The 16,414-nt window shown below is 48.6% G+C and overlaps 1 protein-coding gene across 1 annotated transcript; it reads left to right on the forward strand.

Annotated features, from left to right (window-relative positions):
* The first annotated feature begins 12,319 nt into the window (after positions 1 to 12,319).
* On the forward strand, positions 12,320 to 13,757 carry LOC149525883 (uncharacterized). The gene is given in 2 exon segments (XM_089778010.1): positions 12,320 to 13,498; positions 13,500 to 13,757. Coding segments are annotated over 2 exon segments (1,437 nt in total).
* The last annotated feature ends 2,657 nt before the right edge of the window (positions 13,758 to 16,414 follow it).

Below are 16,414 nucleotides of genomic sequence, written 5' to 3' on the forward strand. Positions count from 1 at the left end.
AACCGGCCTGCGCTCCGGCCCGCGTGGGTCACTGCCCCCGGCACGCCGGTGGGGCGCAGGGAGCCGCGCGAGCGCAAGGCCGCCCCGGGAATGGGCTGCCCACACTGGAGGGGCCGTTGGGGCTGGATTAACGTTTTTGTGGGCCCCGGCTGGTCGTTATTGGTCCCTTCCAAGTGCGAGCCTGGTGCGGCGCTGTGGGGGCCCGCGGCCATGCTGATCACACGCCTCCTGCAGAAGGGGGGATCCTTCACTGAGGTGAAAGACGCTCCCCGCGTTCCCCTCTCACACCGGAGCCTTGGGGCGCCCAGCCTAGCAGGTTTTGTGTCCGCAGCCCCGCGGGGGTGGGGGAGGTAGTGAGGGGGGCTTGCAGCATCAGTACAGGCTCGCCAATGCTGGGGGGAGACCAGGCATGCCAGCGGGCACATCCAGCCCCCAGGCGGTAGGTTCCCCACCCCTGGGTACTGCCATACACAACTGCCTCTGCCCCCAGTTAGGGTTGCCAGGTGGTTTCACCAAAAATACTGGACATACTTGACATTACATCACAATCGACATTACATCTTATTTGGAAAATACCGGACATTTATATTTTCTCAGGTTTTTTTACTGAACAGAAAGCTCAAACATTGGACTGTCTGGTTCAAAACCGGACACCTGGCAACTTTACGCAGGTTCTGAGCCATAGCCATGCGGGGTTATCGCTGTCCACAGTGAGCACACTGTCACATGCATCTGACGAAGTGGGTCTTTGCCCACGAAAGCTTATGCTCCTACACTTCAGTTAGTCTATAAGGTGCCACAGGACTCCTCGTCGCTTTTGCAGATTCAGACTAACACGGCTACCCCTCTGATACAGTGAGCAGAAATTTCATTCAAATCACCACTGATTTATCTCCTCATTTGGACATTTTAAAAAGCAGGGGTGAGTAAAATCTGGCCCACGGGCGAATCCAGCCAGTCCAGCATGCTGACACACACACACACACACACACACACACACACACACACACACAAAATATCTGTGTCACAAAGTCTCTGTCTCTCTCACACACTGTCGCACGCCCTGTTCATCAAACAAAACCCCAGTGTCCAGTAGGACTAAAGTGGGGACAGAGCACAGCAGAAAAAGTACCCACCTGCAAACTGGATTCTCAAAGATGGAAGTAGATGCCTCTTACCTGCCTGTTGTCATAGCTCTTTCATCACCACCTCCCGACCTCTTTTGACCAATAACCTGTGGTGCTGCAAAAGACCTTTGTGCGATTGCTGCCACATGCACCCCTAATGTCCTGCCCCTGGCTCAGCACAACAGCTATTCCTCTCTCTTACTGCCATGGCTCTGATCAAAGGCCAGCAGGACTCAGTTGCAAGGAAGGACTCTTGGGAATGGGAGCTCTCTGATGCTGAAGGGGAAGAAGACACACAGCCGGTTAAACTCGCTACAGAGTCAGATAAACTGATGAGCTGCGTCTAGACTGGCATGATTTTGCAAAAATACTTTTAACGGAAAAGTTTTTCCGTTAAAAGTATTTCCACTAAAGCGCTTCTAGATTGGCAAGGATGCTTTTGCACAAAAAGTGCTTTTGCGCAAAAGCGTCCGTGGCCAGTCTAGACGTGATTTTGCACAAGAAAGCCCCGATCGCCATTTTAGCCGTCAGGGCTTTTTTGCGCAAAACGATTCTTCCCTGTCTACACTGGCCCTCTTGAGCAAGTATTCTTGCACAAGAGGGCTTTTTCCCGAGTGGGAGCGTGAAAGTATTTGCGCAAGAAGCACTGATTTTGTACATTTCAAAGTCAGTGCTCTTGCGCAAATTCAAGCAGCCAGTGTAGACAGCTGGCAAGTTTTTGCGCAAAAGCAGCTGCTTTTGTGCAAAATCTTGCCAGTCTAGATGCACCCATGAAGTAGAAAGAGGAGGATGTAAGCCTCTAGTGCAGCTAATCAGTGTTGAGCCTCTGCAGGCAGGGAAGCTGAAGGTTTGATCAGGAACACATGCTTGCTAGACAATCTACCGCATTACATGGGTTTTTTGCTTTCAAATTAGCTCCCATACATAGCCTGGGTCCAGACTCCCCCAAAAGGGACCAGCAACCTCATGACACCCCTGTGCTGACATTCAGTCATCCATGTGGATGACAGGAGCATAGAGCCAAATATCTAAGTGTAATTTACCATATGGGAAGGCAATCTCTTTTCCCTCTTAACAAGAGCCTAACCTTTTTATTTTAATTCAGTCTTAAGCAACATGAGTGTTGAGGAACAGGGGCTTGCTTGCACTGGGAACTTGTACAGCTGGAGCTCTACTAGAATAGTTCAAACAGTACAATCCCCCTACTATGGACATAGTTATTTCAGTATAAAGGTGCTTGCTACCTGTATGGAGAGGAGAATGAGCTACAATGCTATAAGGCACTTTTATGACCATATAACTGCAAATACACTAGAAGTTGTGCTGGGACAACTATTTAGGTAGAAATAAAGAAATGCATATCTGCCTAAAATAGTTCTAGAAAAACAAAGATCTATATGGAGATCAAGCCTTTAAATGTTCAACACCAGAAGTAAGGTTACTTGTACAACCTTAGCACAGTGCCCCTGTACATGTGTCTTATGATGCAGACTCACAAGTGTGGTAAATTCTCTTCCACTCACTGCATCAGTTTCCTTCAAACTACCAAGGGAAGTGATGTTTTCTCCAACTCTTGGGCTACGTCTACACTGGCGGCTTCTTGTGCAAGAACAGTTGTTCTTGCGCAAAAACTTGCCGGGTGTCTATACCGCACGCGTGTTCTTGTGCAAGTAAATTTACAGTCTAGCCTCGGAAAACAGGGCTTCTTCCGGAAGAGTTATTCTTCTCCCCACGAGGAATAAGCCCTCTTGTGCAAGAGGGCAGTGTAGACAGGCAACATGAATATCTTGCACAAGAAATCCCTATGGCTAAAATGGCCATCAGAGCTTTCTTGCGCAAGAGAGCATCCATGCTGCCAGAGACGCTTTTGCGCAAAAGCACATGCCAGTGTAGACACGCTCTTGTGGAAGACTTTTTACGCAAGAACTCTTCCGCAAAACAGTTCTTGCGCAAGAAGCTCCCAGTGTAAACGTAGCCTTGATGTTTTCCAGTGAAAACAAGATGCCTTTTTGGAATGTGCTTTGGTACAAAACTTGCTACTGTGCCAAATAGAAAGCTTGTGATCTTCAGGGGCATCAGAATAATGATCTAATGGTCCCTTCTGGTCTTAATGTCTATAAATCTCTGAAAAATTGAGTGAAGTAAATTGAACAGCCTCTGATGTTTTAATGTGTAGCCTGTTTGATCCCCAGCAGTAACAGTGAATAAGGGATAACACAGGGGGAGCAGCTCAAATACCCAAAGGGACTGGTCAGAGGCAGGGCATTAGCCCTGGAGGGAAGGGCTGGGTATGTCAACCACATCCAAGGGCCTTTTGTAGCATTTCAACTTATTGGTCAAAGGAAGTTGGGAGGCAGTGACCTCACAGAGAATCCATGACAACAGACAGGTAAGAGAGTTTGCAGGGTAGGAGCAATCTTAGAGATCCCTTTGGCTTTGCTGCAGGTACTCTCCTTCCTGAGGTGTCTCCTTGAAATACCAAGAGAGCATTCGGGTTCATCTATGTGAGCATGGGAAGCAGCCTTTATAGCTTTCCCACTGTAATGTTATTTTGATTGAAATATGAACATACAGATTATTATGGTAACCACTGTTCTATGCAACAAATCTCAGACAAAGGGTGTCAAATGGGTGTCTATGGAATGTTTATCATTCGTTGATTATGATTATGCTATTCGTATGCATGTATCAGTTTTGTATGTGAAGATAAGAGTAGTGGTTATGTACTTGCATTTCAAATGTTTGCTTCTGCGATCCATCAACAGAAGGTTTGGCCAGCATATTGGGAAGGGACTATTCAAGTTGAATAGAAGTACTTGACTGACAACGAGTCTGGGGAGGTGAATATTCCAGTGAATATTTGGGCTAGCATGGCAGCAATAATTTCAACCTGTAAAGAACTGAGTCATGCATGGACATGCGACATGCCCATGTCAGGCCCGTACGCAGGAATGTCTGTGGAGGAGTCCTTTTTTGTAAATTTGGACCACAAGGGTGTGACTGCATTGTCCCGTCTCCCCCCCCCCCCCCCCCCGCCTTTCTTCCCCAAGTAAACAGGAAAATCAGCCCCAGCCTTCCTCCCCAGCCAGCAAGAGCATGAGGGAGGGAGGCTTGGGCAGCACACCGCTCCTGCCTTCCCCTGGCCAGACAGAACATGCTTACTTGGGGACCATAGTGAATGCTTTCGCACCCTTCACACTCCCCCTGCATATGACTTCAAATGCCATCTTGTTTCTGTGCTTTTCCACAACAATAACAATGGAACTTCCTTCACTTGGCAGAAGATGCACAAGGCTCTGGAAACCCCTCCATTTTCTCTTCAATACTGCTTCTTACCTCTAGAAGGTCTTTGATAAAGAGAATGACCTGTCCAAACTGCGGATGTACTCCAGAGACTTGACTTAAACCAGCAATTTATCCCATTACTGCTACGAGCCTGAACCAAGGACTTAATTGTTATATGTATTTGATTTCTATAACAATTTTAACTTTTTTTTTTTCTCCCTTTCTCTCTTTCTATAAACCTTTAGGCTACGTCTAGACTGGCATGATAATGGTTTTCCGTTAAAAGCATTTTTGGAAAAGAGCATCTAGATTGGCACGCATGCTTTTCCGCAAAAGCACTTTTTGCGGAAAAGCATCCCTGGCCAATCTAGACGCGCTTTTGCGCAAAAAAGCCCCAATCGCCATTTTCACGATCAGGGATTTTTTGCAGAAAACAAATCTCAGCTGTCTACACTGGCCCTTTTGCGCAAAAGTTTTGCGCAAAAGGGACTTTTGCCAGAATGGGAGCAGCATAGTATTTCCGCAAAAAGCACTGATTTCTTACAATAGGAAGTCAGTGCTTTTGCGGAAATTCAAGCGGCCAGTGTAGACAGCTGGCAAGTTTTTCTGGAAAAGCGGCTGATTTTCCGGAAAAACTGGCCAGTCTAGACACAGCCTTAGATTTTAGATTCTAAAGAATTGGCAAGGGTGTGATTTTTAGGTAATATCTGACTTATAAATTGACATCTTATATGACATCTAAACTTGTCTTTGCAAATATTTTGGTATGCCTTATTGTGAAGGAAAACCAGTCTTGCACTGCAAGCAGCCCAGTTTCTACACAATTTTCCATGAATTGATACTCTCAGTAGTGCCTCATCAAAACCATTATTTCTCCCAATACTAATTTTACTAGAGGACTGGTGTCCCTGAAGAGCAAAATTGGTTACTCACCAGCCCTCATTTAAAGAGGCCATCACTTAAAGGTAGAGCTGGGGTGTGGTTGGACAATGATCCCCCTCGTTACTTGAGCCATTGTAGCCAGACATGAACCCCATCTTGTTCCCTCCCGCCCCAGAGAGCAAGAGAAAGGCAGTCAGCCTTTGATGCCCTGGGAACGCAGGTGTGCTGCCTGTCCCTGACTCTACCATAAACAGAAACCAGACAGTAAATGGGCTAGCTGACAACCCGGGGCCTCCCGTCGCCCTGATGGCTAGTACCAATTGACACGCCTGCACTGTCCCAGGAGAGGAATCTTCGCCCATCACATACCAGAGGTACCCATTGTCTGCATTTTCCCAGGTGTGAATTATGCTTTGCACCTTTCCTGGGAAACTTGGCATTCAAAGCCATTTTTCCTAATTGGCCACTTGAGACCAGGAAGAAGCCTACGTGACCCAAGGGGTATAAAGAGGGGTTTAGTAGCCCACCCCATTTGAGCTCCAATCATCTATACCTGCTGGCAGGTATTGATTGTCTCCCAAGGTCTGTGGGACGCCCTACCTCGCCCTACTTCTTCTCAAGGGATTGAGAGAAAGACACTGGCCACACCAAGTCTGGAACGCAGGGGTGAGAATTATACCTGCTAGGTGTCTATTTTGCATGCATTTAATAAGAGCTCAGAGAACCAAAAGAGTTTCATGGTACCTATAAGTGACTGTGACGGGGCAAACAGGCCCCGCACTGCAGGGCTGGGAGTAGCCCAGGCCCAGCTGGCTGAGAGGGCCCCGCCCTTCCGGCCCTGCTGGGCATGCTCCCAGCAGAGGCCAGGTATAAAGGCAGAGAGAGCCCAGCAGGCAGGAGGACAGCTGTGGGAGGGAGGGAGGAGACCAAGCCAGGCCAGTGTTTTTGCAGCCGCTGGACCCTGACACCAAGGGAAGTGGACCCCGACTCCAGGAGACCAGAACGTACCCACAACCCCAGCAGGTGCTGCCTCAGAGGACAAGGGGCCCCCGGGGAACCGGGGCGTGGTAGGAAGCAGCCCAGGGCAGGGGATACAAAGTTTGGCTCGGCGTGTATTGGCCGGATTCCCCGCCGAGCCGGCAGGAGCCACAGACCCTGCCTAAAGGGCCCTGGGCTGGGACCTGGGTGGAGAGGGAGGGCCCGGGTCCCCCTACCACGCAGACTCCCCCCCCTTGGATAACCAGGCCTGGGGCCGGGAGAGACTCCTCAGAGGGACTAGGCCTTGGATACCGTAGATCCCCTGATAGAGGGGCTTGGACTTTGTGCTGAGACATTGGATACCGTAGATCCCCTGATAGAGGGGCCTGGACTTTTGGGGACTTTGGGGTGCGGTATGGGCCTGGACTGAGACGCGGGTCAGTATAAGGGGGTCAGCAGCCCCCGTCAGGGGCGTACCCCCTGACAGTGACTTATTAGTGTAATTTCTGTCCTGTCCTTTGTAGTGACTGTGTTATCTGTAACACAGTAGTAGCATTTAACAACTAAGTTTACCCTGTAACAATAAAATAGTAACCGTTTAAGCTTTAACCTGACTCCTTCAGTTGCTGTAACAGAACCAAGCACAATTTTAAAAGAACTTCAGCCAGTCATAAGGGACATATATAGGGAGAGCTTGGGCGTTTTGGATCGTGTCGCTTCCAGGGGACAGATCCGTTGGGGCACCTCTCAGCCTCCCCAGGCTGCCCACTGCAAAGGGATTTCTGTATCCTAGCAGCTAAAATCTGAGGTGTTATAAGCTCTCCCTGTAAACTTATTGGGGTGCCCGTCAACCTCCTCCAGGTTGCCCGCTGCAAGGGACCCCGGTCTCAGTAGTTGAAGTCTCGGGTGTATAACACACACACACACACACACTGCCCTGACGTCGGCTGACAGCCATCCTTTGGGCCATCTAGGGAGGAACCCTCAAACTCTCTGCCTTCAGAGTCTCAATGCTGATTAGCTGCGCTTGAGGCTAAAGCTCTCCCCTTTCTACTCCATCAGTATACTTGACTTTTTAGGGAGTTTAAGAGGCTGTGGGACTTCTCTTTCGGCAACAGAGTGCTCTTGTCCCTAAGAGCCCTTCTTGCCACTGAGTCCTGATGGCCTTTGATCAGGACCAGGTGCTTGATAAACAATCAGCTGTTGTACATGAGCTCTTTGCTTTCAAATTAGTGCCCTGACAGCCTGACCTCCCTGAAAGGGACAAGCAAACCCACAACATCCCACACTCACTTTCAGTTGTCCACATGGATTATGACATGGACTATGTTCCCTGTGAATTGTGCACTTGGGTGGCCACTCAGATTCAGGTGCCACCCAGGTAATTATCAGAGTCCACAGCTGACAGCATGTGTTTCTACTGGTGATACACATATTCTCCTGCCTCAGTGCACATAAAATTCATTCTGCACAGGATGGAAAATTAGAGGGAACGTTGATTACAGGAGCTCTTTAGCTAGGTTTTTAACTTGGTGCCTTTCACCATAGCATCAGAGAGCCAAGTATCTGACTATCATTTGTCATTGCAGAAGGCAATTTCTTTTTTTGCTTTAATTCAATCTCAACGGCTGCATCTAGACTGGCATGATTTTGCGGAAATACTTTTAACTGAAAAGTTTTTCCGTTAAAAGTATTTCCACAAAAGAGCATCTAGATTGGCACGGATGCTTTTGCGCAAAAGTGCTTTTGCTCAAAAGCATCCGTGCCCAGTATAGCATCCGTGCCCATTTTAGCCATCGGGCTTTCTTGCGCAAGTATTCTTGCGCAAGAGGGCTTATCCCTGAGCGGGAGCGTCAAAGTATTTGCGCAAGAAGCACTGAATTCTTACATTAGAATGTCAGTGCTCTTGTGCAAATTCAAGCAGCCAGTGTAGACAGCTGGCAAGTTTTTGTGCAAAAGCAGCTGCTTTTGCGCAAAATCTTGCCAGTCTAGATGCACCCAAGCAGTATAAGTGTTGATGGACAGGGGCTTGTTTACTCTAGAACAGCAGTTCTCAAACTTTTTGGGCTCCAGAGCCCTTTACATGCATAAAAATTTATGCGGAGCCCCAGTGGTCCACTGATTATGTGTTGTACCTATCAATGTTTCTAGTTTGTCAACCTTGCGGAGCCCCTGGAGATGTCAGGGGCTCCACGGAGCACAGTTTGAGAAACACTGCTCTAGAAAGTCATACTGCTTGAGCCCTGCTAGTAGAGTAGACAGTACAATCCCCTTACTATGGAAACAGTCATATCAGTCTAAAAGTGCTTCTACCAGTATAGTGAGGGGAATAAGCTACAATCAATGTAAAGCACTTTTATGAAGATATAACTGTACATACACTAGAAGTTGTGCAGGGACACTATTTAGATAGAAATAAATTAAGACATGCATATCTGCCCCCAGAGTTCTATAAGTGCAAAGATCTATATGGAGACCAGACCTTTAAATGTTAGGAAACAACAGTATTAAAGTTAGTTGGAAAGCCTTAGTACAGTGCCCTTGTACATGTGCCTTATGATACAGACTAACAAGTGTGGTCAATTCCCTAAGTTTCCTTGAAACTACCAAGGAAAGTGCTCTCTGTGAGATGGAGAAAGTTATCAGTGGGTTGGTCACAGTCATGCTGAAAGGGCATAATGAGTGGGGTCCAAAAGGATCAGTTCTGGGTCTGGTTTTGTGCTTTGGTTCAAACCTTGCTTCTGTGTCAGAGAGCAGGCACTCAAAATCCCCTATTGACTGAAACAAAATACAGGACTATGTAGCACTTTAAAGACTAACAAGATGGTTTATTAGATGATGAGCTTTCGTGGGCCAGACCCACTTCCTCAGATCAAATAATGGAAAATTTGATCTGAGGAAGTGGGTCTGGCCCACGAAAGCTCATCATCTAATAAACCATCTTGTTAGTCTTTAAAGTGCTACATAGTCCTGTATTTTGTTTCAGCTACACCAGACTAACACGGCTGCATCTCTATCCCTATTGACTGTTTTTGAAAACTTCATTTAAAAGTAGCAAGCAAAATAAGATTTGACAATTATATACCACTTTTCATGCAAAGCTTTCAGAGGCCTCCGTCATGCATGGTGCTTTAATATGTGTGTAATTTTAAGCATGTGTATAATCTGCAGGTTTCAATAGGATTATTCATGTGCTTAAGTTTACATATTGACTTAAGTACTTTACAAGGTGAAGAAGAATTTTACAGCTAGTGAAACTAAGAAGTTAAGTGCCCATGATCAGATACCAATCATATAGCAGAATCTGTTTCTCTGGAAACCCAGTTGCCAGTGCTGTAAGCCGAATATCACAGGTTGCATTGTTGCACTCATTATTTTGTCTAACTACAAAATAATATAAACTTCTATCACTACACATTTAGTTTGGTGTTTTATGTATTTATAAATCTGAACCACTAGAGGACGTAATAAACCAGGATAAATTAGGATCATAGTAGTTAAAGGTAGAAAAAAGCCTCTAGACCAGCAAGTCAAACTCACGTATTCAAGTCAAAGTCACCAAGCAGAGGATATAGTGCCAATTCAGGCAAGGCATTAAGCATGGGTTTAACGTTAAACAGGTGTGTCAGTGCTCTTCTGAATCAGGTCCTAAATCAGATATGAAACTGTTTAACAATTTGAACTAAGGGGGCTCGTCTACATTGGCCCCTTTTCCGGAAGGGGCATGTTAATTTCAGCCATCGTAATAGGGAAATCCGCGGGGGATTTAAATATCCCCCGCGGCATTTAAATAAAAATGTCCGCCGTTTTTTTCCGGCTTTTAGAAAAGCCGGAAAAGAGCGTCTACACTGGCCCCGATCCTCCGGAAAAAGCGCCCTTTTCCAGAGGATCTTATTCCTACTTCAAAGTAACATGTAACATGTAACACTGGACTGTTATTGGTCAATGAGAAATCAGTAAGTTAGAAAATCCTCTGTGGAAGCTGTTGCCATGCAAGTGTGATGGGCCATTTATCACCTGCTATGCCAGAATCTGACTCTCAGAAGTGTGCAAAACACAGAATTGTTCAGAAAGCTACAAGCAAGGACATTGTTCCCCCAATGAGCAGATAACCATTGGAGATATGGAAATTCCAACTGTGATCCTGTGACACCCAGCCTACTTCTTGGTCCATCCATCATCTCAACCACACCAAGAAAAGATTCAACTATCAGGTCAGCAGATGCAGTGTAACAGTTGAATGTGCTTTTGGTAGACTGAAAGGGCATTGGTGTTGTATCCCACAACAGTGGGGTTTATGGGGTTGCATGGTAGTACGTCTAATGGGGTAGTACCTCGAAAGTAGGGCTTGTTGCACTTCTTTGGGAGTCACCCATCCTTTATTGATTTTTACTGGCACCCACCTCGCACCTGTGGCTCCACGTAGTTGCTTTGCATGTGGCAATAGCCACACCCCGGGCAACAGCTTTGACAGGCCGGCTAACCCAGGTGAGGTGGGTCTGAAACCCTCAGTGAGTTAGGGACTTGCTCATCCCAGCATGCGAAGACTGCTTCGATGGATCAGGTGGAGGAAATCCTTATGATTCAACAGCTGAGAAGACGTTGCAGCAGTGCACTATCGAGTGTGCGGGGCATGTCAGCTCATTTAAGGTGACATGGCCATCCAATGCAGCCGAGGTAGTCTCCAGAAGTAACTATTTTTTCTTCTTCGAGTGGCCCCGTGGGTGCTCCACTCTAGGTGTCGGGTCCCGTCCCGGCGCCGCAGCTCGGAGACTTTTCATAGCCGTGCTCCTGCCGGCTCGCGCATGCGTGATTCACCAGGATAGCGTTCGCGCCTTTGATCAGCCGCGCGCGAGCCGGCAACCGTCAGTTCCTCTCAACCGCCTCAGGTCGCGGTCGGAGCTCCCTGATCTCTTATCTAGTCATGTTTAGATAGTTGTCTACCTGTAAATAGTTAGAGTTCTTAGGGTTAGCTGTGTTCCTGTTTACTTTACCTGTTCTCTTGTAAAAAAAAAAAAAAGTAGTTCTTAAAACTGTTTTTTACTCTGAAGCGCTGCGGCTAAGCGCGAAGCTGTGAAATTGACTAACTGCAGCGGGTTAAACAAGTTTCAATCTTTCTATAACTCTGACTCAAAATGCCAGGATCAACTGGTTTCAAGAAATGTTCGATCTGCCGAGAAGCCATGCCAACGGCTGACGGCCATGATAGTTGTATTAGGTGCCTGGGAGACACTCATGTCCCCGACAAGTGCACCCATTGCCGCAAACTAACTTCGAGAGCCCGGAGGGAGCGGGAGATGAAACTGCGTATGTTCATGTTCGGCAAGGCATTGCAGCCTGACCCTACCCCTCCAGCAGCCACAAAAATCTCCCAGCACAAGCGGAGAGTGGCTTCTCCGGGACCGACTGACTCCCAAGCGGCAAAGCCGCCCCGGGCGCGATCCCTCCCTGTGGCAGCTTCAACCCCGGCAGCGGCATCTAAAGTGACCTCCGGGGGGTCCACACGACTCCCGGGGAACGGCACAAAGGAGCCCTCATCATCTAGAGCCAGAGCGACTTCAGCACCAACACCGGGAGCGGAGCCGCAATTGAAGAGCAAGCCGGCAGCGGCTTCAGTTTCCCGCGCCTTGAAACTGACAAGCGCGCCGGCACCGCAACTGACCAGCGTCCCGGCACCGGCTTCAGCGGCTTCAACGGCGCCCGGGGGATCGGCGCCTGTCTCCCCTGCCCCGGCGCTGACGTCGGCACCGTCTTCCCCAGCACCGAGACCTGAGGCAGAACACGCTAATGTCTCAGGCTCGGCACCTTTGTCAACTCCGGCACCGGGCATCCTGCTGGCACCGGCGTTAGATCAGCAGCAGCTGGCCTCCCCGGCACCGTCCCATCCTCAATCAGTGACTGGTTCCCCTATACCTCGGGGTAGGGATCAGACTCCAACACATAGGAAGTCATTATCAAAGACCCATCACAGACACAGGTCTTTTTCCCCACCTGCTTCACCAAGAGGGCGGAGTCGCTATCACGACTATTTTTCCCCCGCTCGCATGATGTACAGTGGGCATGGTTATAGGGATGCGGTGTATTTAGATGCACATCGATCCCGTTCACGATCCCGATCGCCCTCCCGTCTCTCGAGATACGGATCGGTGAGGCGCTCCCCCTGCCGCGTTTATTATATCCAGCATGATAGCGCACGTTCTTCCCGATACCCCTCTCCGTCACGCTCTGAACGTTGCTGTGACCGATATCATAGATCGTATGACGAACGCCTCTACCGTCATCGTTCACCTTTATCGCACAGAGGGTCTTCTCACATCTGCCAATCACCGTTAACGGACTACTCACACCACAAATCACAATCACTACATTCACCTTCTCCAGCCAAAAGCTCAACAATTCAATTAGACCAATCCGAACCAGAGGAGGGTCAACTATCAGAAACGGAAGACCCTAAACCGGAAACTTCCCCGGCGGACTGCCCATCGTCTTCCCCGGATGAAGCAATTTGCCCAGCTGAAATCTCCCCACCGGACGATCTGAAACACTTTCAGGATCTCTTCAAACGAGTGGCAGACACACAAGACATCCAATTAGCAGATGTGCCTGTTAAGAGGCATCGCCTTCTGAAGAATATACGCCCTCAACAACGTGCGAAAGTAGCGCTACCAATCGATGAAGCGATTATGGAAGTAGCGGACGACATATGGCAAACCCCAACATCAATTGCACCTACAAGTAAAAAGGCTGATAGAAAATATTTTGTTCCAGCGAAGGGGTTGGACTTTTTATTTAATCACCCCCAACCCAATTCACTAGTAGTGGACGCAGCGCAACGTAGGAGTAAGGCGCCACAGTACAGAAATCCCCTTTCAGACAAGGACAATAAAAAATTGGATATATTTGGGAGGAAAGTGTACTCGTCAGCTACACTCTTACTTCGCATTGCGAATTATTCAGCCCACCTATCAAACCATAATTTTGATAATTACTCCAAATTAGCGGATTTATTGCACCATCTCCCAGACACCAAGAAGCCACTCCTGAAAGCGATAGTGCAGGAAGGGTACACATCGTGTAGCGCTGCGCTCCAGATCGCTATGGATGTGGCTGACACAGCAGCTCGGGCCGCTGCTACTGGTATAGCCATGAGGAGATCATCTTGGCTTTCGTCTGCAGGGGCACCGAAGGAGTGGCAGAGCAAGGTTGAGGATTTGCCCTTTGACAAACTTAAAACTTTTTGCGGCAAACACCGATGAGGTCCTCCATTCGGGAAAAGACTCACGCACCACTTTACGTACACTGGGGATGTATACACCTTCCTTCAAACGGAGGCGTTATTTCCCATACCAACGGAGGTATGACTTCAATTTCCCCAGACAACAATCACGGCCCTTCGACAACCAGCGTCCTAGACAGCGCCCCCAGCGCAAGCGTCCACAACAGAACCGTTCGGGCAATCAACAGTCTACTAAGCAACAGATGTGACTTGCTTGTCGAGGATACAAACCAATCTTCCATAGTCAATGCGGAATCTCACCATCTTTTTCACCATCGTTTACGCTCTTTTTACCACCATTGGTCTACGATCACCACAGACAGATGGGTGCTAGAGGTAGTTCAATCCGGCCTCTCCATCCCTTTTCTCTCTATTCCCCCTACCACTCCCCCCTCCCCGTCCCTCTTCAGGGACCCCTCTCACGAGAATCTATTGGAGCAAGAAGTTCAACGTTTGCTCAACATCGGGGCGATAGAGAGAGTTCCCAAGCAGTTTTGGGGGAAAGGTTTTTACTCCCGTTATTTCCTCACACCAAAGAAGTCGGGAGGATGGAGGCCCATCCTGGACCTTCGAAGACTAAACCGGCACCTTCGAAAGCAGCGTTTCAAGATGGTAGCTTTATCGACCATTCTGCCGTCGTTGAACGAAAAAGATTGGTTTGCAGTCCTCGACTTGCAAGACGCTTATTTCCACGTAGAGATTCACGTGGCACACAGACGCTTCCTTCGGTTCCAACTGGGGAGCGAACATTACCAGTACAGGGTTCTTCCATTCGGCCTGGCATGTGCCCCCAGGGTCTTCACCAAGATGCTAGCAGTGGTCGCGGCCCACCTACGCAGGTTAGGGGTAACGATATTTCCCTACTTGGACGATTGCCTTCTAAAAGGCACGACCTACACGGAAACATGTCATATGGTTCGGACAGTGTCCGACGAGTTTGCTACCCTGGGTCTTCTCATAAATTTGAAGAAGTCAACACTAGTTCCATCCCAAAATCTCATGTTCATAGGTGCACGCCTCGATTCAACCACGGCTCGCGCGTATTTACCGATGGAACGTTTTACGATGATCAAGGAATTGGTGCACACGGTGGTCCACGCTCCAACGATTCCCACACGTGTCTGTTTACAACTGTTGGGGCATATGGCGGCTGCCACCATCGTCGTGCCCAACGCAAGGTTACGTTTTCGTTGCCTCCAACACTGGTTAGCCACGGTCTACATTCCGTTGAAGCACGGTATCCACAGACCTCTAGTGGTGCCGCAGTATGTCCGGGAATCCCTCCAGTGGTGGATCAACCCGACCAATCTCCTCATGGGCGTTCCATTTCATCGCCCCCAACCTACTATACAAATAACGACAGATGCCTCCCTCATAGGCTGGGGAGCCCACATGGGCAATCTCACGGTCCAGGGACGGTGGTCGACAAGAGAAATGCTTTTGCACATCAATGTGCTAGAATTGAGAGCGGTGCGACACGCGTGCAGGCATTTTCAGTCACGCATTCGAAATACAACGACAAGGATTTTAACAGACAACATGGCGACTATGTTTTATATAAACAAGCAAGGAGGGGCGCGATCCCGTTCTCTTTGCACGGAGAGCATCTGTTTATGGAATTGGTGTATTACCAACAACACTGTTCTAACAGCTTCCTACCTGCCGGGTACCGACAATGTAGTAGCGGATTCTCTCAGCAGGCGCTTTCCACACGACCACGAGTGGGAGATTCGCTCGGACATACTGAATCGCATCTTCGGTCGGTGGGGATTTCCAGCGATAGACCTGTTTGCGACAGAACTCAATTCGAAATGTCCCAATTATTGTTCAAGAGCCGGAATAGGACGTCATTCGCTGGGGGACGCCTTCCTGCTCCATTGGGGGACGTCATTACTGTATGCTTTCCCACCAGTAGTGTTAATTCCCAGAGTTCTCGAAAAGATCAACGTAGACAAAGCTCGGGTAATTCTTCTCGCGCCAGCATGGGCTCGCCAGCCTTGGTTCTCAACGCTTCACCAGATGTCAGTGGAAGTGCCATATCCTCTACCTTCCCTTCCGAATCTGTTGACCCAGGACAACGGATTCCTCAGTCACCCGCGACCGGAGGTCCTACACCTCACTGCGTGGATGCTGACTGGTTTACCGATTCCGAGCAATCCTGCTCCCAACGAGTCAAACAAGTGTTGATGCATAGCCGGAAACAATCTACTCGTATTGCTTACACATCTAAGTGGGCAAAGTTCCAAACCTGGTGTGCAGACAATAAAGTGGACTCGCGTTCTGCACCTTTACCTTGTGTACTGGACTATCTCTTGCAACTTCATGACAACGGTTTGACAATTGCATCGCTTCGGGTGCATCTGGCAGCAATTAATGCATTCCATCATAGGGTTGGCGATAGTTCGTTGTTTGCTCACCCCACTACGAAGAGATTTCTGAAGGGGCTCTTGAATCTCCATCCCCTGCGGAGACCTCCCCCCCCCCGCATGGAATCTGGACCTGGTCCTACAAACTTTGACTCGTCCCCCTTTCGAGCCCTTAGCAACAGTAACACTACACTTACTTACGCTCAAACTGGTTTTTCTCCTAGCCCTCACCTCAGCTCGCAGAGTGAGTGAGATAGCAGCCTTCATGGCTTCTGCGCCATACAGTTTTCTCGAAAGAATCAGTAACCTTGAGGACCCACCCAGCCTTTATTCCGAAGGTGTCTTCTGAATTCCACATAAATGAACCGGTGGTCTTACCGTGCTTCTTTCCAAAACCTCATACCTCAACTCAAGCAGCGCACTTACATACTCTGGACGTGAGAAGGGCATTGGCGTTCTACATCGACAGAACACGGGGCTTTAGGAAAACAGACCGTCTG

The sequence above is a fragment of the Pelodiscus sinensis genome, chromosome 1, assembly GCF_052426305.1.
Source record: "Pelodiscus sinensis isolate ZL-2025 chromosome 1, ASM5242630v1, whole genome shotgun sequence".
Classification (NCBI taxonomy): Eukaryota; Metazoa; Chordata; order Testudines; family Trionychidae; genus Pelodiscus; species Pelodiscus sinensis.